Here is a 21,521-nt window from a genome sequence, read left to right on the forward strand (position 1 = left end):
TCGGATTTTGAAATATAATAAGAAAAATTGATAGTAAAAATTTGTAAATGTGTGTTCTACCTTTATAAGTTTCATTTGTCCACTATAAATAGTTTTATTGGTGGACGACACGATTTTATTATAAAATTGGTAAAATATGGAAGAAAAGTAAGTAGGAAAGAGAAAGAGAAAATATCGATAAAGTAAGAAAGAAAAAAAACGAAGAGCGAGTAATTAAACATACAAGTAAGTGTGCAGATGATTAAGATTCATCAAAATCTTATCGCTAAACTTGTTTTCATATCACAATCTGACACAAGATTTTTCAATAGTACTGTATAAAATAAGATAAGAGCCCCACCCACCACCACCCACCCCCACCCACATTATAAAAGGCCACAAACTCTGCTTCTAAAACACAAACCTTTGTAAATCATCACCTCTCAAACTCTCCAAAGACTTATTCACACATTTCCAAAAACTGATTTTGGAAACAATCAAAGTTAATCTACCAACCCAAAACACTACCCTTTTTATCCCTTTTCAACTCTCACCAAACCCTCATTCTACTCAATATTCTCCCCATTTTCATCTCTTTCACACATTATTCTTGATCCAATTTTTTTTGCAACGACAATTTTTCTTCATTTCTTGACACAATAGACAAGAAATGGAGGATAGAATGAGGCGTTCGGGGCGGCAAACGAGCCGCAGCGCCAGCCGGAGGATGGTGGAGGAGGTGTTTGCCGGCTCCACCGCGTCGAGGAGGCAGAGCGTTAGGGCGGACGAGGACGAGGAGGCCCTGCGATGGGCGGCGCTCGAGAAGCTCCCGACATACGATAGGCTGAGGAAAACCGTGTTGAAATCGTTCATGGAGGCGCCGAGTCAAGGGAGAGTTAAGGTTGTTCACAAAGAGATTGATGTGAGAAAAATGGACATGAATGAGAAGCAAGAATTCATTGACAGATTCTTCAAAGTTGCTGAGGAAGATAATGAGAAGTTCTTGACAAAGTTTAGAGATCGCATTGAGAAGTAAGTTTCATCTTTCATTCATGCACACCGCAAATAGGAGTCCTGTTATGTTTTTCTATTTTGGTTCGTCAGTAAATTAGAGTTCCAGACCTTCTGGTCCCAACTAACTTTTTGTCATCCATTTTTCTTAATGTTTCATAAAACTCGTGCCAAAAAAATGACACTCCTAATCACGGATTGAAGGGGGTGATTAGTATTTTAATTGATTCAAGGAACTTGTCAAATTTTATTGACTTGGTCCTGTTTTGGATTTTACTATGTGCATGAGTTTGACTTGTTATTTTGTTATTGTAATTTGTTGCTTTTGTCATGAAACCTTGCTTATGGTACTATTTTGTTTTTAGTTTTTATCAAGTTGTCACGCGTCGTTTTTTATTAATAGTCAGACGCTGTAGCTAAGATGATTGTAGTGGGTGTTTGAAAACGAAGGCTAAACAAATATGCATTTTCTTAAAAAAGTATAAGTTGATATTTTCTTTGTATGTTCGGTAAATTGCATCTACTAATAATTTTATTAATTAATTTAAAATTAATAAAATTATACAATGACGAAATGCTGTTCAACCAATCAATTGTTCACGGTCGAACTGGACTATTTATCCGGTTCAACCAAGTACAAGTTCACCGTCGAACTAGACGGGCCAGTCCGACTTCTAAAACAATGCCTTCAATGTTCTACTTATGTATGTAAAAACTAAGAATAAGGACTTCAAATTAAAGTATGAGGAGTTCAAATTAAAGAATAAGGACTTGAAATTAAAGCAGACTTTAAAGTGATACCATGCGTACAAATCTGAAAACTTTCACACCACATGATCAAATCAGTTAATGCTTAATAGTGTTGCATAAATGCAATTAATTTGTTAATAATCTTGTGATTACACAGGGTCGGAATTTCCCTACCTACTGTTGAAGTGAGATTCGAACACTTGACTGTGGAGGCGGACTGCTTCGTCGGAGATCGGGCGCTTCCAACGCTGATCAACACGGCGCGCAACATCGGCGAGACGGCGTTAGGCTGCATAGGAATTAGGCTGGCTCAGAAAACTAAACTCACTATACTAAAAGACGTCTCAGGCATCATAAAGCCTTCTAGGTAAATTTTTGTAAAAAGAAAATACTACTACTTATATAATTTAATTTAGTTTGTTAATTAGTAATAGTGGCAAATTGAAATTCGCAAGTAAATGATTAATTTTGGCTGGACAGGATGACCCTTTTACTAGGGCCACCATCTTCAGGGAAAACAACTCTTTTGTTGGCTCTGGCAGGAAAATTGGACCCAGCTTTGAAGGTTTGATTTTTCAATGACATGTCATTTATATATTGTTCACACGTATTTAATTATTGGTGCAAGTAGGCTTACCTGTTTTGTACCAAATCTTGAGACTTAATTAATTAAATTCTATTGACTTTATTATGAAAATAAACAGACAAGGGGAGAAATCACATACAATGGGCATCTGCTAGATGAATTTGTACCTCAAAAAACATCAGCATACATTAGCCAAAATGATGTTCATGTAGGAGAAATGACTGTCAAAGAAACCCTAGATTTCTCGGCAAGATGCCAAGGGGTCGGATCTCGATACGGTATATCTTTTACCTGCCCGTAGTAGTTAATTGTAATTTTATATATTTATTGAATTTGTTATCAATAATTTTGGGGGACCTAATTAAAATATGGAAATATTATGCTTATGAAATTATTATGCCACTATAGTGTATTTAGGATTTAATATTGAAATTATTAAACAGAACTTTTGACTGAGCTTGCAAGAAGGGAAAGGGAAGCAGGTATTTTTCCTGAGGCAGAAGTTGACTTGTTTATGAAGGTAATTAAAAATATAAGCTTAGCTAAGCAGTTGGTACTAAATGTTAGCTTAACTAATTTTTTGTGAATTATTAAATTAGTTTCAAATTTTTAACAGGCAACTGCTATGGAAGGTGTAGAGAGCAGCCTTATTACAGACTACACTTTAAGAGTAAGGACTCAAATTTCTTAAGAAATAAATTGATGGTGCCATGATTTATTCTCCGTTAAAAATCTTGTTTTTTATTCTGTCTATTAAAACTAGTTTTTATCTATTTAATGTAAATTTTCTCTAATAAAAATGTATCTTATTTTTCACTAATAATATTTTAACTACTACTTATTATTTTCTCTAATCTATTTTATTTGACTAATTTTATACTTGTATCATTCACTATTTTTCTTGGCAGAGTAATATTTTATGGTGTAACGGGAAAACAATATTATTAATGATTTCCTTATATTTTAATACTATATTCGAATAAATGCAGATATTAGGACTAGACGTTTGCAGGGACACAATTGTTGGAGATGAGATGATGAGAGGAATATCTGGAGGCCAAAAGAAACGTGTCACAACAGGTTTACTAATATTGTTATAACTTTTAGTAGGAGTATTTGTTTTAGAATTAACATTTGCTGTAAAATTTAGTGGAGGAAGAGTAACATGTAGACTTAATAGTAATTTATGATATGACTGTCTATAAATTCAAGGTCTACTTTAGTGAAATTATAAAAAACAAAAAAGAATGTGATCATTGTGGGAAAAGGTTTGTCCTAATAAACGCATTTGTTGACAAAATCCACTAGTGAGATTACCAAATCATTAGAAGTTGACATATTAACACATCTCATTATGTTTTTCTTTCCCATTAAATCTTACCTAACACTACCTAAGAAGAGACTCCGTCAACTGATAAGAAATTCTTTACTATTCTTGGTAATGGGCATACTTTTGGGCCTTACTCAAAGCCTTCTACCATTACAGGAGAGATGATTGTTGGCCCAACAAAGACACTCTTCATGGATGAGATATCCACAGGCCTAGACAGCTCCACAACATTTCAAATTGTCAAATGTTTGCAACAAATTGTGCACCTAACTGAGGCCACCATCTTCATGTCCCTCCTCCAGCCGGCCCCCGAGACGTTCGATCTATTCGACGACATCGTCCTCCTCTCCGAAGGCCAGATCGTTTACCAAGGCCCAAGAGAACATGTAGTTGAGTTCTTTGAGAGTTGTGGCTTCAAATGCCCTGAGAGAAAAGGCACTGCTGATTTCTTACAAGAGGTATTACCTTATTCCAATCCTTTGTTTTAATTATAAAAAAACACACATTTAAAATCAAATTTTGCAATAGGTGACATCAAGAAAAGACCAAGAGCAATACTGGGCAGACAAGCACAGACCATACAGTTATATCCCGGTGAGCGAGTTTGTGAGGAGGTTCAAGCGCTTCCACGCGGGACTACGCCTTGAAAACGAGCTCTCGGTCCCGTACGACAAAAGCAGAAGCCACAGCGCCGCCCTGGTGTTCAAAAAATACTCAGTCCCAATGATGGAGCTACTCAAGGCCAACTTTGACAAGGAGTGGCTCCTCATTAAACGCAACTCGTTCGTCTACGTCTTCAAGACGGTCCAGATCTTCATCGTGGCCATCATCACCTCCACACTATTCCTGAGGACTCAGATGCACACCAGGAACGAGGACGACGCCTCAACCTACATTGGCGCCCTGTTGTTTAGCATGATCTGCAACACCTTCAACGGCTTCGCAGAGCTGTCTCTCGCCATACAGAGGCTTCCGGTCTTCTACAAACAGAGAGACCTTCTCTTCCACCCTGCTTGGACTTATACTCTCCCAAACTTTCTCCTCAGAATCCCTATATCCTTGTTCGAGGCCGTGGTTTGGACGCTTACAACGTATTACACAATCGGATTCGCCCCACAAGCGGCCATGTGAGTTCACTCACACTGACTACATGCCATCCATGCCTAATCTTGCAGCCTAAATAAATGAACATTATTTTTCTCCTCAGATTCTTCAAGCAGTTGATTCTCACCTTCGTCATCCAGCAGATGGCTGCAGGGATATTCAGGCTGACTGCAGGGCTGTGCAGAACCATGATCATTGCCAACACGGGAGGCGCCCTCACTCTCCTCCTCGTGTTCCTTGTAGGCGGCTTCATCCTCCCCAAAGGTTGGAAACATCCATCACCACCTCTGGCTCCTGTCATGTATAAATACAACTAAACTTTTCTTTGTTTTCCAGACAAGATTCCTGACTGGTGGGGATGGGCGTATTGGTGTTCGCCTCTCTCGTACGCATACAACGCCATTACTGTAAACGAGATGTTCGCTCCCAGATGGATGAACCAAGCGGTATAATTATTTTTTTTTTGGACTTATTAAATATCATGAAGCTAACATGTTTGTGGTGCAAATGCAGGCGTCAGACGGGATCACGCCATTAGGCATAGCGGTTTTGAACAACTTCAACATCTTCCCGGATAAAAACTGGTATTGGATTGGATTTGGAGCTCTTGTCGGATTCACGTTGCTCTTCAACATTCTATTCACATTCTCACTCATGTATCTCAACCGTAAGTTGTGGGATTCGCGTTTTGTAGCGCCTATACTTATAAATGTCGCGACTCATTCTCTTTGCGTTCGATACCAACAGCTCTTGGGAAGCCACAGGCTATAATATCTAAGGAGCAAGCAAGGGAGATGGAAGAGGAGTTGATTGGAACTAATGCACCGAGACTCAGGCCAACCAGGTCGAAAAATGACTCTTTCCCCCGAGCCTTGTCGACAAGAGATGGAAACAAAACTTGTAAGATCACATTAATCTATCTACTAGTAGCAAAGTAACATAGTTTGCTTATAAAGTTTTTTCATTATGTCAGTTGAAATGACGATGCAACGGATGAGTAGTGGTTCGTTAAATAGGAACGACGACTTAAACCTTGGTATGGCGCCAAAGAGGGGAATGGTGCTCCCGTTCACCCCTCTATCCATGTCCTTCGACAGTGTAAACTATTTTGTCGACATGCCACCGGTAAGGATTCTAAAATTTGAACTGTTTTTTTATTTACTCGAGACAACTAAAACATGCCTTCGATCGTGCAGGAAATGAGGGAACAAGGAGTCACCGAGGATAGGCTACAGTTGCTACGTGATGTAACCGGGGCGTTCAGGCCTGGAGTGCTGACGGCCTTAATGGGAGTGAGCGGAGCAGGTAAAACGACGCTGATGGACGTTCTAGCTGGCAGAAAAACCGGCGGTTACATTGAAGGTGACATCATGATATCCGGATTTCCCAAGAAAAAAGAAACATTTGCAAGAATCTCTGGATACTGTGAACAAACCGACATACATTCGCCTCAAGTTACCATCCATGAATCTCTCATCTACTCGGCCTTCCTCCGTCTCCCTAAAGAAGTCTCCAAGGAGCAGAAGATGGTGAGCTCATGTTTCTTACTGGCTGACAAATATAAATGTTACTACTCATTTGTAGATTTTAATTTGATATTTTGTGTTAGGCCTTCATTGATCAAGTTATGGATCTTGTTGAGTTGGAGAATCTCAAGGACGCCATTGTAGGCATCCCCGGGATAACAGGGCTATCGACAGAGCAGAGGAAACGACTGACCATCGCGGTTGAGCTAGTTGCGAATCCTTCGATTATATTCATGGATGAGCCCACTTCTGGGCTTGATGCAAGAGCTGCTGCCATTGTTATGAGAACTGTGAGAAACACAGTTGACACTGGGAGAACTGTTGTTTGCACCATCCACCAACCTAGTATTGATATTTTTGAATCTTTTGATGAGGTAACATACACATTTTTCATCCTCTTAAATTCAACCATTTACTAAAACTATCTTTGTTTCTTGAAATCAGTTGCTTCTCATGAAGAGAGGAGGCCAGGTTATCTATGCAGGGCCGTTAGGCCGCCATTCGCAGAAAATCATCGACTACTTTGAGGTATTCAAACATATTAGTACAAAAATGAAAAATGTATGATTCTTATCGAACGTACGAAATTGCAGGCGGTTCCGGGAGTTCCGAAGATCAAAGACAAGTACAATCCAGCAACATGGATGCTGGAAGCGAGCTCAATCGCGACAGAATCCCGACTAGGAATGGATTTTGCAGACTACTACAAAACCACAGAGTTATATGAGTAAGTAAAATATATGCTAATTTTTTGCAAACCGTCATATTTGTGATCTAACTAATTTATACAGGAGAAACAAGGCATTGGTGAAGGAGCTGAGCACGCCGGCTCCAGGCGCGCATGACTTGCACTTTGAAACAGAGTTCTCACAGTCAAGTTGGGTGCAGTTTAAGTCCTGCCTCTGGAAACAATGGTGGACTTACTGGAGAAGCCCCGATTACAACCTCGTCCGCTACTTCTTCACCCTCGCTTGCGCCCTCCTTGTTGGCACCGTCTTCTGGAGAGTCGGCCACAAAAAGTCCGTTTCGTTTTTCTTCACTTTCCATTCAACTAATGTTTTTCATATCCTGACATGGTATTTCGTCAACAGGGATAGCGACTCGGATCTATTGACAGTCATCGGGGCTATGTACGCCTCAGTCTTGTTTGTCGGAATAAACAACTGCTCAACGGTTCAGCCCATTGTTGCCATCGAAAGAACAGTTTTCTACAGAGAGAGGGCTGCAGGAATGTACTCTGCCTTACCTTATGCCCTGTCTCAGGTAAAACTATTTGAAATACGAATCCATGCTGGCAGACAATATCAGACTAATGTGCAGTTGACGATCCTCTAACATATATGTCATGGACTTTCGTTCAGGTGATCGTAGAAATACCATATGTGCTCATCCAGACAACCTACTACACCTTGATCGTGTACGCCATGGTGAGCTTCGAATGGACATTCGCGAAATTCTTCTGGTTCTATTTCGTCACTCTCTTCTCCTTCCTCTACTTCACCTACTACGGCATGATGACCGTCTCCATCACACCCAACCACCAAGTTGCAGCCATCTTTGCAGCCGCATTCTACGCCCTCTTCAACTTATTCTCGGGCTTCTTCGTCCCAAGACCGGTAAGTCCAGCTAAACCCCTCACCGTTATTGCAATGCTGTGTTTTACTATCTCTAGCTCTTTGTTTTGTGTCATCAGAAAATTCCCAAATGGTGGGTGTGGTACTACTGGATCTGCCCGGTGGCGTGGACCGTGTACGGCCTAATCATCGGACAGTATGGAGATGTGACCAAAACTATAACGGTGGCAGGAAACAATGGACCAACATCACCTATGATCAAGGATTATATTCAAGATCATTTTGGGTATGATCCTGATTTTAAAGGCCCGGTTGCTACAGTTTTGGTTGGTTTTGCAGTTTTCTTTGCTTTCATGTATGCTTACTGCATCAAGAATCTCAATTTCCAGATGAGGTAGAGCTAAAGGTAGATATACAGGAGTATCAAATGTGAATTATTTGTAGATATATATTTTTGAACGCATATGGATAATATATAAAAGTAGTGCTACATGCAATTTTGTGAGCATGGACTTACTCAATACTCCATACCATAGAATATATATTGAATATCATAATTTGTAGTATTATGTAATCCTTATTTCCCCTATTAATGAGAAAAATTATTTGGGTCACATTGTTTATCATTTATTAATATTGATAAAATTCACAAAAATACTTCCTTTATCCCTTATCCCTTATTAAGTGATGTGTTTCTTTTCAACATGAAATTTAAGAAAAATTGTGTTTAGTTAGTTAAGTAGACAGAGAATAAAACATAAGAGATATTAAAATTGTTGTTTTTTGACAATAATAGAAATAAGTGACTTACCATGGGATGCACATATTGGAGTTATGGTGAATCATGCATAACAGAAGACTTGCATATACAAATAATCAAACGAGCGGATCTATTTGACTAATTATGAGATTAATTTATTCACATGTTAAACATACAATTGCATATAAGAACGCAATTAATTCACGCATAAGTAGTTAAACCCTAATTCATGAATTCCTATAGTTTGAAATTTACTGAACTGATTACTTAGAGAATCGAAGATTGTTTACTACGTTTCCACGTGAAGTTCTTCATAATTTCTTTCATAAGAGAGGAAAATTTTTGAAATCCCCGATCTTGGAATGTTTGAAAATTATGAATGATTCACTCTTTATCTTCTGTCAAGACTCTTTTATATAGACTTATTGTGCGTTAGATTAGGGATCCATGGAGGTTGAAATTGAGTCAAGCCTATTTACTCTTTTGCTAATTAAATTGAGTTCCAATTTAGTTCAAGACCAAACAGAATATTATTATTAGTCACTATAGTAAAAATAGTATTGATTGCATGTTCGATCCCAAGTTACATATAATCTGGGTTTTTCTCTTTAATTTATTATTTCTCGTGTTTAAAATATAAATAGGCATTAATTAATTTAAGTATGCTATGTGACTTAAATTAATTAATATTACTCCCTTTGTCCCTAAAAATATGTCTTTTATTTCCATTTTCGTCCATCACACAAAATTTATCACATTTCACTTTGACCATTTTTTACATTGAACTCTATATTCTACTAACTCATTCTCACTCATATTCATTATAAAATTAATATAAAAAAAGTAGAACTCACATTCCGCTAACTTTTTCAATCCACTTTTAATTATATTTATTAAAACTCGTGCCAGATCAACAAATTACAAATTTTAAAGGTAGGGGGGAGTATTTTTTTTCTAGAGTTGCCTAATTTAAAAAACATTATTTATGCTAGAGAGAAATTATCTTGGAAGCCTTTAGTATCTTCAAAATAAAGAGCGTGATTATGCTAGAGATAAAAAATACTACTAATAAGCTAAGAATTCTTAATTGGGTGGATGAGAAGTATTAGGTGACAAATGTAAAAAATAAATGGTACTAGTATTATTTTCAATTCTATAAAAAAAATTATTATTGAAGAAAACACTATTTTTCTTCTTTTCAATTAAAATAAATAAATTTTAATATCATTTTTAACTCAATACAATATTATTATGAATGAAGATTAAATCATTTTCTTTTTCTTTCATATCAAAATCAAATACAATTTCATTTTTAATTTACTTTAAAATTACTATTAATGAAACTAATCTTAATTTTTTTCCTTTTCTTTTTCTTTCAAATCAAAATCAAATTCAATTATCCTTTTAATTTAATACTCCATCCGTTTAAAAAAAACTCAATTATGGACGATACGAGTTTTAATAAAAAATTGGTAAAGTAAAAGCGAAGGAGAAAAAATAGGTAAAGTAAGAGAGATGGAGGAAAAAAGTAGATAAAGTATGAGAGATAAACTTTCCATTTATAGAAATAAGACTATTTTTTGTGTATATCCCCAAATGGTAAAATGAAACTATTTTTCATGGACGAATGGAGTACAAAATTATTATTAATGAAAAATAGTTTCATTTTACTATTTTTGTCGTGGACCTCATATTCCATTAACTCATTCGTACTCACATTTTTTTTTGTAAAACTAATACAGTAATACTCCCTCCGTTCTCTAATAATTGCTCACTTTGGTTCCGGCACGTGTTTTAATAAATGTAATGAAAAGTATGTTGAAAAAGTTAGTGGAATATGGTCCTATTTTTATATATCACTTTTATAATAAAATGTGAGTGAAATGAGTTTGTGGAATGTATTTACTTAGTAACATTTATGGTAAAAGGTGAGTGGACAACTAATGAAGGACGAACGAAAATGGCAAAAGTGGACAATTAACTGAGGACGAATGGAGTATATAAAAGTAGGATTCACATGCTACTAGTTTTTCAACCTACTTTTTATTAAATTTCTTAATATTTGTGCTGGGTTAAATAGGACTATTAGGGATGGATGGAGTAAATAAGCTGGAGGCTCGTTAATGTACAAATTGATGTCCTTCAAAACTTCACTAATATATACTCGATGCGATAATACCGCAAGTGTGCAAGTGTAATTTATCCGTAATAAGAATATGCTTTTTCTACACAAAGGCAATCATAGGAATTTTCAACATCGCCTGCCACGTGAATGTCATGCAAGTTGACTGTGGTCCATGTTCCTCTTTTTTGAATATTATGGTTCCTACATGCATTTGCATATAATTGGAGTAAAATGAATTTACATTCCATCCATTTATAAGTGAGATGGAAGAAAATTGATTTGGTAATTCAATTTTGATCTTCTTCTTTCAATCTTCTGTAGTAATTATTATAGTAATATTATTGGTATAAAGGGGAATCAAACTTTTTTATCCATTTATTTTGGGCCATTGTGGTGATGTTGCTAGGGTGGAGTACACAATGCACTACTGTATACATAGATACTTTGAAAATGAATGTTGAAGTAAACATCAAAGATTGAAAATATTTGTAAGTTCTATATTTCATGATAAATTTGACACTACAACAAATTGTACCAAATTATTTTTGAAGGAAGTAGCTGACTAATTTTTTGTTCAAGCATCTCCATTGCAAGTATACAACTGTACAATATTAAATTTTCCAAATTTGTTGGATAATACTTTTCTATTTAAATTGTTTGGAAGGCTCAATATAAAATAGACAAATAGTAGTAATAAATTTCCGTCTCATTCTTAGTCTCAGATGTCATAATGAAACTAGATTACATGAGATATTGTTTTATGTAGCAAGTAGAATGAAAAAAAAATAGTGGAATACTATTATATTAATGTGAAAAAAGAAATTTTTTTCCAAAAAAAATGTGACAATTTTTTTTGGAACAAATTGAATTAATTTTTTTTTTACAAAATGCAACATACTATATTCTTTCTTGACCTCTCCACGTTATTATACTACTCCCTCCGTCCCCAAATAATATGCATTTTGGGTTCAATACGGGTTTTAATGTAAAATTGGTAAAGTAAGAGAAATTTATAGAGAAAAAGTAATTAAAGTATTGTTAGTTGAGAATGAGTCCCAAGTCATTAGAGAGAAAAGACGTTCCAAAATTATAAAGTGCATATTCTTGTGGGACGGACTAAAAAAGAAAGAGTTCATGTTCTTTTGCGACGGAGGGAGTAATATATTTCTTATTTTCTTTTACTTAAGTTATTTAACACAAGTATTTATTGTTAGAAACTTACTCCATTCGTCCAAAAAAATAGAACACTATTATCATTTTTGGCCGTCCACAAAAAATAATAACCCTACACATTATTCCATTAACACTATTTTTCTTTTATTTTTTTTCCTTTTCTCTTACTTTTTTTTCTTTTCTCTTACTTTCCCCAAAATTTGCTACACTTTGACCCGACACGGGTTTTAAGAAATGTAATGGAGAGTGAGTTGAAAAAGTTGGTGGGATGTGGGTCCTACTTTTAAAGTATTAGTTTTATAATAAAATGTGAGTAGGAATAAGTTAGTGGAATATGGGGTCCACTACCAAAAATGGTAAAAGTGAAGTGTATCAAATTTTCAGGGACGGACCGAAATAGTAATATGTATCAAATTTTCAGGGACAAAGGTAGTATAAATTAAAATCTGTGGCATACACAAATTGCTCTAATTTTTGTTGACGGGGAGTACGATGGAATGCGTGTAAATATTGTGGAAATTGGGTTGCATTTACATTTGAAGAAACAGTGGAGTAATAGAAGCATACTTCATAGTAATAAATGTAGCGCTGGTTCCCTGATACAGAGCAATATCGACAAGGGAGAGCGATAGCCGATAAAATAGAGAGAAGGTGTGAGATCACGTTAAAATTAGCAGCCCACTCCACTCTCTTTTTCTCCTTCTCTTTCCTCCCATATTCACCTTCTCTACACTCATCACTCACCTCAATTCTTCCGCCGCCATGTTTTCCTTCAATGGGACCTCTTTTCTGGTAATTCCGCACCAAATTCATCTCCTTCGATTCCTTATTTTTTTTAGCTATTTAATTTTTTGGTTTGATGCTAATTTGAAATGGAAATTGTTTTGATATTCTTCCAATTATGCTCAATTCAACGGAAAAGACTCCATTTTTATCTTCTACTGTACTTCATTTCTTGATCCTTGAATCTGGAGCTGGAAATTTTTCATTATGTTGCAGAACAATACTCTGTCATGTGGCGTGTCGAAGCAATCTTCACAGAGGAAGATATCAGCTCCAAGTGTGGTGGTAGCTTCTGTGAGCTCAAATGGCATTCCTGCAGACCGAAACGTCAGCGTTTTGGTGAGAGATAATGCTCCCTCCTCATCACCTTCGCAGTCGCGGGTGACGGAGATTGAACCGGCATCTACCGTTGGCGGCGGCGTGGAAGATGTTTACGGCGAGGATACCGCCACCGAGGATCAGTACATCACCCCTTGGACTCTCACTGTAGCTAGGTGATCCATCATCATATACTCACCATTTTGAACAATGTATTCATTGATAATATGAGAATATGTGTTTGTAAATTATGTTGATCCTACTCATGTGCATAAATTGAGAATTGATAATGTGGCTTGAGCTTGCAGTTTTCTTTGTTGGCTAGTTAATCGTTAGTGTTTCGATGAATATGATGAGTGTGGGACTATCGCATTGCTCTGAGTTTCTCTATATGTATGTTTCTGTGATCTCGCTTCTTTGCTCTCCAGTGGATATCCATTGTTGCGCGACCCACACTACAACAAAGGCCTCGCCTTTACAGTGAAAGAAAGGGATGCCCACTTTTTACGTGGCCTTCTCCCGCCTGTGGTTGTAAGCCAAGAGCTCCAGGTTAGTATAGTAGACTTCTCTGAGTTCTTTTGTAAAGATCCCCTTGAGTTTTGGTCATCTATCTCTCTTCATTTGAGTAGGTTAAGAAAATGATGGCCAACATGCGACAGTATCAAGTGCCATTGCAGAGGTACATGGCTATGATGGATCTTCAGGTAGTTAACAGATACACATCAGCTGTGGTGATTCGAATGGCATAGATTTTTAAAAATTTTCCAACTGCTTTTGTTTTTGCAATGAGACAATCATCCTTGCATAGGTGTGGTCATGTTTAATCTCTTTCGTGCTATTCAGGAGAGAAATGAAAGACTGTTTTATAAACTTCTCATTGAAAACGTCGAGGAGCTGCTTCCCGTAGTCTACACCCCGACTGTTGGTGAAGCATGCCAAAAGTACGGGAGTATTTTCCGGCAGCCCCAGGGTCTCTTCATCAGTCTGAAAGAAAAGTACGTTTCGTCTGACTAATAGCATACAAGGTTGCTGTTCGGAGGTTCTGTTGTGAGCTTTTTCACTGGTGACTGGTTGCAACTTTACAGGGGAAGGATTCTTGAGGTATTGAGAAATTGGCCTGAGAAGAAGATTCAAGTTATTGTGGTGACGGATGGTGAGCGGATTTTGGGTCTTGGAGATCTTGGCTGCCAGGTAACTCAATCGTGACTGTGTTTCATGCCCATGCTATATATATTATTACAAATATTTGCATATGATTTGTTTTGAATCTTGATATTGTTTAATTTTACCAGGGTATGGGGATACCCGTTGGGAAGCTTTCATTGTATTCAGCCCTTGGTGGCATTCGTCCATCTGCTGTAAGTATCTGGCTATTCACACACACACAAACACACATATGTATATATTTCAGCTGTCATATCCAAGAAAAAAAAGCTCGAACTATTTTTCGATACAGTAACATGTACCTCAAATTTGAAATGATGACTGATAATTTAGTCTCAAGTAATGACTCAGGGTCTCTTTATGCAACTTGTGATTAATGAATGTGTCGTTATTGAGGGTCTGCTCTTATCCTTTCAGTGCTTGCCCGTAACCATTGATGTGGGGACGAACAATGAGCAGTTGTTGAATGATGAATTCTATATCGGACTGAGGAGAAGGCGTGCAACTGGAAAGGTTAACAATCATAAATGATCACGCCACCTTCTTGGAATAAAATTTTGAAGCAACAATACGTTTTCCACTAACTTGATGTTATTTATCTTCACAAGCAGGAGTATGCTGAGCTTCTAGACGAGTTTATGAATGCAGTGAAGCAGAACTACGGAGAAAAAGTCCTAATCCAGGTTTGGTCCCACTTTTTATAAGTGAAGCCGTGTTAACCAATTTGTTCAATAGTTCTGATTCTTAACGATTTCTTTCCTTATGAGGAATGCACAGTTTGAAGATTTTGCAAACCACAATGCTTTTGATCTTCTTGCTAAATATGGAACTACCCATCTCGTTTTTAATGACGATATTCAGGTAACTGCATAGTCATTTCTTGCCTTTTTATTGTCTTTATATTCCTCTTTTGTCATCCATCAATCACTGTTAGTTTTCACATATTCTGTTTTCTTTTCTTTTTTCTATCTTTTCTGTATCAGGGCACGGCATCTGTGGTCCTTTCCGGGCTCATAACAGCGCTGAATTTAGTCGGGGGCACCTTGTCCGATCATAGGTTCTTATTCCTTGGAGCTGGAGAGGTGTGTTTTCGTTATAAACTCAGTATCATTTCCTATGATCTACCAAAGTTATGTTAGTATAAGCAGATCGTTAGTGCTATTAAGCTTTGATTATGATATCAGCAAAATTCATACATGTAAACTGCATATTTTTGCTAAACGCGTCCTAGATTTTGTACCACGTGACGATCACATGCCATTTTTTGTCCTTGATTGTTAATTCTTCGATTTTGTTTGACATAATATGGTTTTTTGCCTACAATTATTGCAGGCTGGCACTGGTATTGCAGAGCTCATAGCTCTTGAAATATCAAAACAGGTACAATAATTGACGAGCATTTGTACTTTAGAATGATTTGTCGTACGGTAATTTGTTGGAATTTATGCATGCACGTCCCCTTATCACACGCAGACAAATGTTCCCGTGGAAGAGGCTCGCAAGAAGATCTTTCTCGTCGACTCAAAGGTATCGTAGTTCTCAATAGTTCCCTTTGGCACCACTGTTTCTTTTTTTTTGTTCATTTATAGAACCCCAAATTCTTTTTTAGGGTTTGATTGTTAAATCTCGTGTTGAGACGCTTCAACATTTTAAAAGGCCGTGGGCACATGAACACGAACCTGTCAGAACTTTGTTAGATGCTGTGAAGGTGCAAAATCTCTCTCTCTCTCTCCTTATCTGCATTCGTATCTACGCGACCATATGCATCCTCGACTGCTGAATATCTTATATGTCACGTTCTGATAGGTCATCAAGCCGACAATATTGATAGGATCGTCAGGAGCAGGAAGAACCTTCACAAAAGAAGTGGTCGAAGCAATGTCTGCCTTCAATGAGGTATGTAATCTGATCTGGATCCCGACTTCATAAAGTCAGTAATAAATAACGCGCACTCACATTACAAAATTTCTCTTCTATCATTTCCAGAAACCCGTCATTCTCTCTTTGTCAAACCCAACCTCACAGTCCGAGTGTACGGCTGAGGAAGCTTATACATGGAGCGAGGTGATGAGTCACCTCTCGCCTTTGATATAAATTCTTTCGTCTCGTGCGATCAATTCTACTTATTCCTCCTCGTTCATTTCTCATCCAGGGCCGAGCCATTTTCGCTAGTGGGAGCCCTTTTAGCCCGGTTGAATATAATGGCAAATTTTATGCATCCGGCCAGGTTCAGGATCAACCAAATGTTATTCTTTAATTTCACACTAATCTTAGCTTTAAATTTCTCCAAACAGGCAAATAATGCCTACATCTTTCCCGGACTTGGTCTCGGTTTGATAATCTCTGGTGCCATCCGTGTTCACGATGATATGCTTCTCGCAGCTTGTAAGTTCCTATGAATTATACTAATTTTAGATATCACTTTACTTATTCGTTCGTGTTTTCTGCAAACAGCGGAAGCATTAGCCGAACAGGTTAGCCAAGAGAACTTAGACAAAGGGCTCATATATCCGCCATTTTCGAACATCAGGAAGATTTCAGCCCAGATCGCGGCCAGAGTAGCAGCGAAAGCCTATGAACTCGGTAAATATCTTTATTCAGCAAACACATTCTAAATCAAACTACTCGGAGCTGAGAAAAAAGTAATACGACCTTTTCTTTACCGCACAGGTTTGGCGACTCGTCTGCCTCAGCCAGAGAACCTCGAAAAATATGCAGAGAGCTGTATGTACAGCCCCAACTACCGCAACTACCGTTAAGCTGGACTGCTATTTTTATCTTTTTGTATTGCATTTTCGCCTTCGTTTTCATTTTCGTTTTCGTTTTCTTTCTTGATCACGAACGATGAATTCGGTGAATTTCATGCATGAGTTGGGATTTTAGTACAAGGTGAAATTGTTGTGTTACTCAAAATATGAAATTGTGCTTTCATATTACACTTTTTAAGGTTAATGAATAATACTAGTAGTAGTATTTTTGTTTGAAACCGATGGAATACCAAAAAAGTCTCATATCAGATCGAATTATATATTGCAAGTGATTGTTAGACCAATTCCAAGTTTTATCAATAATTTTGTAATTTGATTTGTGTTTTGCATCTATGGAGCAAAAACTAGGTTGCCTCAGTTATAAATACACAAATATCTAGAATTCCTAGTTTATTTGGAAGTAGTCAAATATTTTCTTCAAAAAATCGTCTTGCTTTCTTTTATTCTTTTTCTTTCCAAAAATAATACACATACATTCAAATCTGAGCACCTATTGTATCTTGTTCAGTGATGCATGTTTTTTTCGCAAAAGATCGTTAATTTACTCGATTTAGAAGCTAGGGTTCTTGAAATTCAATTGGGGTTTTGGATTTGAGCTTAATCCCCCTTTCCAGAGGCTGTATCTTTTTCCCATATCTCCGAAATCGATCCCTTTTCTCAGCTGCCAGCCACATCTCAATTACTCAACTCTTAATTCCGAGTTCGTTGCTCGGGCTTTTCCTCTACTACTTCTTCGAGCCCAGATTGAGGAGTTCAATAATCGTTTCGGGGAATGAATTTTTTTTTCTTGAACTAATAAATTAAGAAAAGATGCTATTTTCTACTTTCCCCTTTTAGAGATTTAGGGTTTTGTTTCTTTGCAGCGTAGAATTTGATAGGAATCACCTTTTTTCGGCGTAATTTGAATTCGTCGGATCTCGCCCTATTGCGTTTCGGAATCTATCCATGGCGTCGTACCGGCCATTCCATCCGCCGCCGCAGTCAACGTTTGCTCCGCCACCGCCTCCTCCACCGTCGTCGAATCAGAACCCGCCGCCGCCTCCACCACCAGCAGCTGCGCCGCGCGGCGGAAGTCAGTATTCTCAGAATTGGGGTCCCTACAACGGCGGCATTGGGTCGAATTACAATTACCAGCATCCAGGCTATGGATCGTCTTCATCGCAGCAGCATTTTAACCCTCAACAGCAGCCGTATCAATTTCCGCCTCCGCCCCCTCCACCGGAATCATCTTCTTATCCTCCCCCGCCGCCACCGCCTCAGTCTGCCTACTACCCATCATCTCAGTATTCACAGTTTAATCAGCCACCACCTCCACCGCCTCCTCCTTCGTCTCCTCCTCCTCCACCGCCTCCGCTGCAGCCCTCATCGCCTCCACCATTGCCTCCTTCCACGGGTGCGAGTAGGGAGCGTACGCAACCCAATTCTGCAGTGTCATCGAGGAAGGAACAGAAGCCTCCATTGAGTAATAAAAGACCAGGCGGGCGGGTTGAGACAGAGGAGGAGAGAAGGGTGAGGAAGAAGAGGGAATTTGAGAAGCAGAAGCAAGAGGAAAAACTCAAGCAGCATCTTCGAGAGTCACAGAATAAAGTTCTGCAGAAAACCCAAATGTTGGCCTCTGGAGCTAAGGGCCACGGCTCCATTACTGGATCACATATGGGTGACAGAAAGAGCACTCCATTGTTAGGCGGTGATAGAATCGAAAACCGGCTGAAGAAGCCAACCACCTTCCTCTGCAAGTTGAAGTGAGTATACCGGAGCTCCTCATTCGAGTTTGTTGGCCTTCTATGGTATTTTAATCTATTTCTGTGGTAATTGTTATTGCTGTGAAGTTTACCACGACATAAGAACTCGATAAGAACGATACAGCATTGCTACCTTTACTTTTAGTAACGATGTGGCAGCATTGTGTATTATTTGGCTCGAATTGATTGTAATTACCAAGGAATCATTTTTATCTTGATCGAGGGATTGTCACAATTTTCTTATTTTGCTTTGTTGCTCGAATTATGACATTGATTTTTACAGATTCTTCTTTGAGTGTATGTATAAGATTTTCCACTTTTCTCTTAGACATCGTTATTTGGATAATATATTCGCTAACAATTTTGTGCCTTTTTAGGTTTCGGAATGAACTGCCTGATCCATCTGCAAAGATGAAGCTTTTGTCATTAAAAAGGGACCCTGATAGGTATGGAACTCTATCGTATTTATAATCAACTGCCACAACGTGAATACTTGGCTGAAATTCACCTTTCAGTCATGGCTAGCGCCCGTGTCACTGGTCACAGAATTGTAAATTGGTTCAACCGGTGCATTTCTGACACTGGTCTAATTCCAGTCTGATACATATGGCCTTTGCAGATACTGTAAATATCAAATCACATCATTGGAGAAGAACTGGAAGCCTCAGCTACATGTTGAACCTGATCTCGGGATACCGCTGGACCTTCTTGACCTGAGTGTTTACAAGTAAAACCTTCTCAGGCCCTTCTTTCTTTCATGCACCTTAGGCTGAGTTGCTTGTCTGATTTGTTCCATCATTCTCTGTTGATCAGTCCTCCCAAAGGTGAAAGGATACCCCTCGATCCTGAAGATGAGGAGTTATTGCGTGATGATGATCCTATAACCCCAATTAAGACTGATGGTATTAAAACGAAAGAAAGGCCTACAGATAAAGGTGTCTCTTGGCTTGTTAAAACACAATACATATCGCCCCTGAGTATTGAGTCCAGTAAGCAGGTATCAGTGAGTTATTTCTCACTACGAATCACCCAGACTCTACTGGAAAAATAACCTGGAAATATGTGATATTACTTGCAGTCTTTGACAGAGAAGCAAGCAAAAGAATTGCGAGAATCTCGAGGTCGGAGCCTCTTGGAGAACCTCAACAGTAGGTTAGTTGACTTGTTTTCTACTCTGCAAGAAGAATTACGATTGAGCCATTTACAATAATTTATTGATCCCCTTTACTTTGTTTCAGGGATAGAAAAATTCAGGATATTGTGGCGTCTTTTGAGGAATGCAAGACCAAGCCTGTCCATGCAGTTAATCGCCATCTACAACCGAGAAGGGTCCTCCCACTTTTGCCTGATTTTGACAGGTATATTGTATCTTCATGTAATTCATAACTTTAGCTATTTCTAGTTGTGTGTATGAAGTGGAATAATCTGGTATAAATATTAGTATTATTTTGACTCTTATGCAAGTTGGCATTGATTGGCATGTGTTGTTTTACAATCCTAGTTCCTGCATTTGTTTTGCTACATCAAGAAGATACTATTTTTAATTTCCTTAATTTTCTTTTCAGGTACGAGGACCACTTTGTGGTTGCAACTTTTGATAGTGCTCCAACTGTGGATTCAGAAATCTACAGAAAATTGACTGCAGCTGATCGTGATGAGTACGAACAGAAAGTACGTATACATTGATTAACTGCCAGTGGAATTCTGTGGTCAATATTTAGATAGTGTTGGAGTATGTAAGACACATACCTTCACGGTGTGACGAGTCATATGGCTTTGCAGGCAATCATGAAAAGTTATGCATCAACAAGCACGGATCCTGAAAGGCAAGATAGATTCTTAGCGTACATGGTGCCATCAGTAGACGAGGTGTTATTTTCACAGGATTGAGGCTTCAGTTTGTTCATATCCAATAATGTTCATCCAAATTGATAATCATTTCTTGGTTATGGTGACAGATTGAGAAGGATATATACGATGAAACTGAAGATGTCTCATACTCATGGGTCCGCGAGTATCACTATGATGTATGGTTCCATTGTGTCTTTTTCTTTTGATACTACAACTGTTTCTCTTATTATGTCCTTTGTCCTTTAACCACTTGACAGGTTCGAGGTGATGATGTGGATGATCCCACAACGTATCTTGTGTCCTTTGGCAATACAGAAGCCAGATACTTGGTCTGTCCTTTTTCTTGATTTATTCCTTTTTAATTTTCTCTCATACAATCAGCATACTTGACTGATTCTTGTTCGCGCAGCCCCTTCCAAAGAAGTTAATCCTAAGGAAAAAGCGTGCGAGAGAGGGAAAATCTACTGAGGAGGTGGAACAATTTCCAGTGCCAAGATCAATAACTGTAAGGAAACGAACCAAAGTTGATATCAGAGAATTGGTAGAAGAAGAGGTATGTAAAAAGAACTCATTACTCTCACGTTCATCTATACAGTGCCGGTTCTCACTCCTCCACTCTCATCAGGATTATGTACCATTGAAGGGTAATCTAAACTCAAGAAGTGGAAGGGACGGCAGCATGGATAGAGGACTCACTCGACTGCGTAGGATGAGTAGTCAGGACATGGAACCCGATAATTACAGCGGTGCCGAGGATGACTTGTCCGAATAGTTGCTCTTGACCATAATATTGTTGATTGCAGGGCAGGAAGAAAGAACATGCTTGCCCAGTTTGGGCTCTCCCTCTATCTCTCTCTCTTCCCTTATGGGAATCACATTTATATTTTTTTCGTTTTTTGCCTATTTTCTGGTAAATTAAACTACAGTTCCCTCTAAAAATAGATGAAAGGAAAACTACATTTCTTGTATTGTGTTTG

General features: G+C 38.1%; 3 protein-coding genes across 3 annotated transcripts; all 3 read left to right on the forward strand.

The window, feature by feature from the left end:
• The first annotated feature begins 409 nt into the window (after nt 1-409).
• LOC125188288 (ABC transporter G family member 35-like) lies at nt 410-8,365 on the forward strand. The gene is made up of 22 exons (XM_048085061.1): nt 410-1,011; nt 1,898-2,107; nt 2,221-2,305; nt 2,445-2,604; nt 2,770-2,846; nt 2,943-2,996; nt 3,316-3,406; nt 3,813-4,114; nt 4,185-4,783; nt 4,864-5,024; nt 5,097-5,206; nt 5,274-5,427; nt 5,508-5,660; nt 5,734-5,885; nt 5,957-6,289; nt 6,370-6,660; nt 6,731-6,814; nt 6,880-7,013; nt 7,078-7,305; nt 7,378-7,549; nt 7,648-7,902; nt 7,980-8,365. The coding sequence occupies exons 1-22, from the start codon at nt 650-652 to the stop codon at nt 8,256-8,258; spliced, it is 4,446 nt and encodes a 1,481-aa protein (XP_047941018.1). The 5' UTR covers nt 410-649; the 3' UTR covers nt 8,259-8,365.
• Nucleotides 8,366-12,509: 4,144 nt separating this feature from the next.
• On the forward strand, nt 12,510-17,135 carry LOC125188835 (NADP-dependent malic enzyme, chloroplastic-like). The gene is made up of 20 exons (XM_048085895.1): nt 12,510-12,710; nt 12,918-13,195; nt 13,448-13,568; nt 13,649-13,723; nt 13,863-14,014; nt 14,105-14,210; nt 14,312-14,377; nt 14,601-14,696; nt 14,795-14,866; nt 14,961-15,044; nt 15,167-15,265; nt 15,516-15,563; nt 15,657-15,710; nt 15,793-15,891; nt 15,990-16,079; nt 16,170-16,247; nt 16,336-16,410; nt 16,478-16,568; nt 16,638-16,766; nt 16,854-17,135. Exons 1-20 carry the CDS (start codon nt 12,681-12,683, stop codon nt 16,940-16,942), a joined length of 1,932 nt encoding a protein of 643 aa, XP_047941852.1. The 5' UTR covers nt 12,510-12,680; the 3' UTR covers nt 16,943-17,135.
• A 196-nt stretch (nt 17,136-17,331) lies between these two features.
• LOC125188834 (protein PAF1 homolog) lies at nt 17,332-21,512 on the forward strand. Its single transcript, XM_048085894.1, has 12 exons — nt 17,332-18,693; nt 19,071-19,139; nt 19,313-19,420; nt 19,507-19,690; nt 19,772-19,845; nt 19,932-20,051; nt 20,259-20,364; nt 20,476-20,562; nt 20,652-20,720; nt 20,802-20,873; nt 20,954-21,097; nt 21,170-21,512. Exons 1-12 carry the CDS (start codon nt 17,897-17,899, stop codon nt 21,314-21,316), a joined length of 1,977 nt encoding a protein of 658 aa, XP_047941851.1. The 5' UTR covers nt 17,332-17,896; the 3' UTR covers nt 21,317-21,512.
• Nucleotides 21,513-21,521: the final 9 nt, after the last annotated feature.

The sequence above is a fragment of the Salvia hispanica genome, chromosome 5, assembly GCF_023119035.1.
Source record: "Salvia hispanica cultivar TCC Black 2014 chromosome 5, UniMelb_Shisp_WGS_1.0, whole genome shotgun sequence".
NCBI classification, from domain to species: domain Eukaryota; kingdom Viridiplantae; phylum Streptophyta; class Magnoliopsida; order Lamiales; family Lamiaceae; genus Salvia; species Salvia hispanica.

What these genes read in the sequence shown, in the direction of transcription:
- LOC125188835 (XM_048085895.1), top strand. Translation starts at nt 12,681, where the DNA reads ATGTTTTCCTTCAATGGGACCTCTTTTCTG. An exon ending in GAAGGCGTGCAACTGGAAAG is followed by an intron (nt 14,697 to 14,794) that starts GTTAACAATCAT and finishes CTTCACAAGCAG; the next exon opens with GAGTATGCTGAGCTTCTAGA. An exon ending in TCTTTCTCGTCGACTCAAAG is followed by an intron (nt 15,711 to 15,792) that starts GTATCGTAGTTC and finishes ATTCTTTTTTAG; the next exon opens with GGTTTGATTGTTAAATCTCG.
- LOC125188834 (XM_048085894.1), top strand. Translation starts at nt 17,897, where the DNA reads ATGGCGTCGTACCGGCCATTCCATCCGCCGCCGCAGTCAACGTTTGCT. An exon ending in TCCGCGAGTATCACTATGAT is followed by an intron (nt 20,721 to 20,801) that starts GTATGGTTCCAT and finishes ACCACTTGACAG; the next exon opens with GTTCGAGGTGATGATGTGGA. An exon ending in GAGAATTGGTAGAAGAAGAG is followed by an intron (nt 21,098 to 21,169) that starts GTATGTAAAAAG and finishes CACTCTCATCAG; the next exon opens with GATTATGTACCATTGAAGGG.
- LOC125188288 (XM_048085061.1), top strand. Translation starts at nt 650, where the DNA reads ATGGAGGATAGAATGAGGCGTTCGGGGCGGCAAACGAGCCGCAGCGCC. An exon ending in AAGTTGACTTGTTTATGAAG is followed by an intron (nt 2,847 to 2,942) that starts GTAATTAAAAAT and finishes AATTTTTAACAG; the next exon opens with GCAACTGCTATGGAAGGTGT. An exon ending in TTACAGACTACACTTTAAGA is followed by an intron (nt 2,997 to 3,315) that starts GTAAGGACTCAA and finishes GAATAAATGCAG; the next exon opens with ATATTAGGACTAGACGTTTG.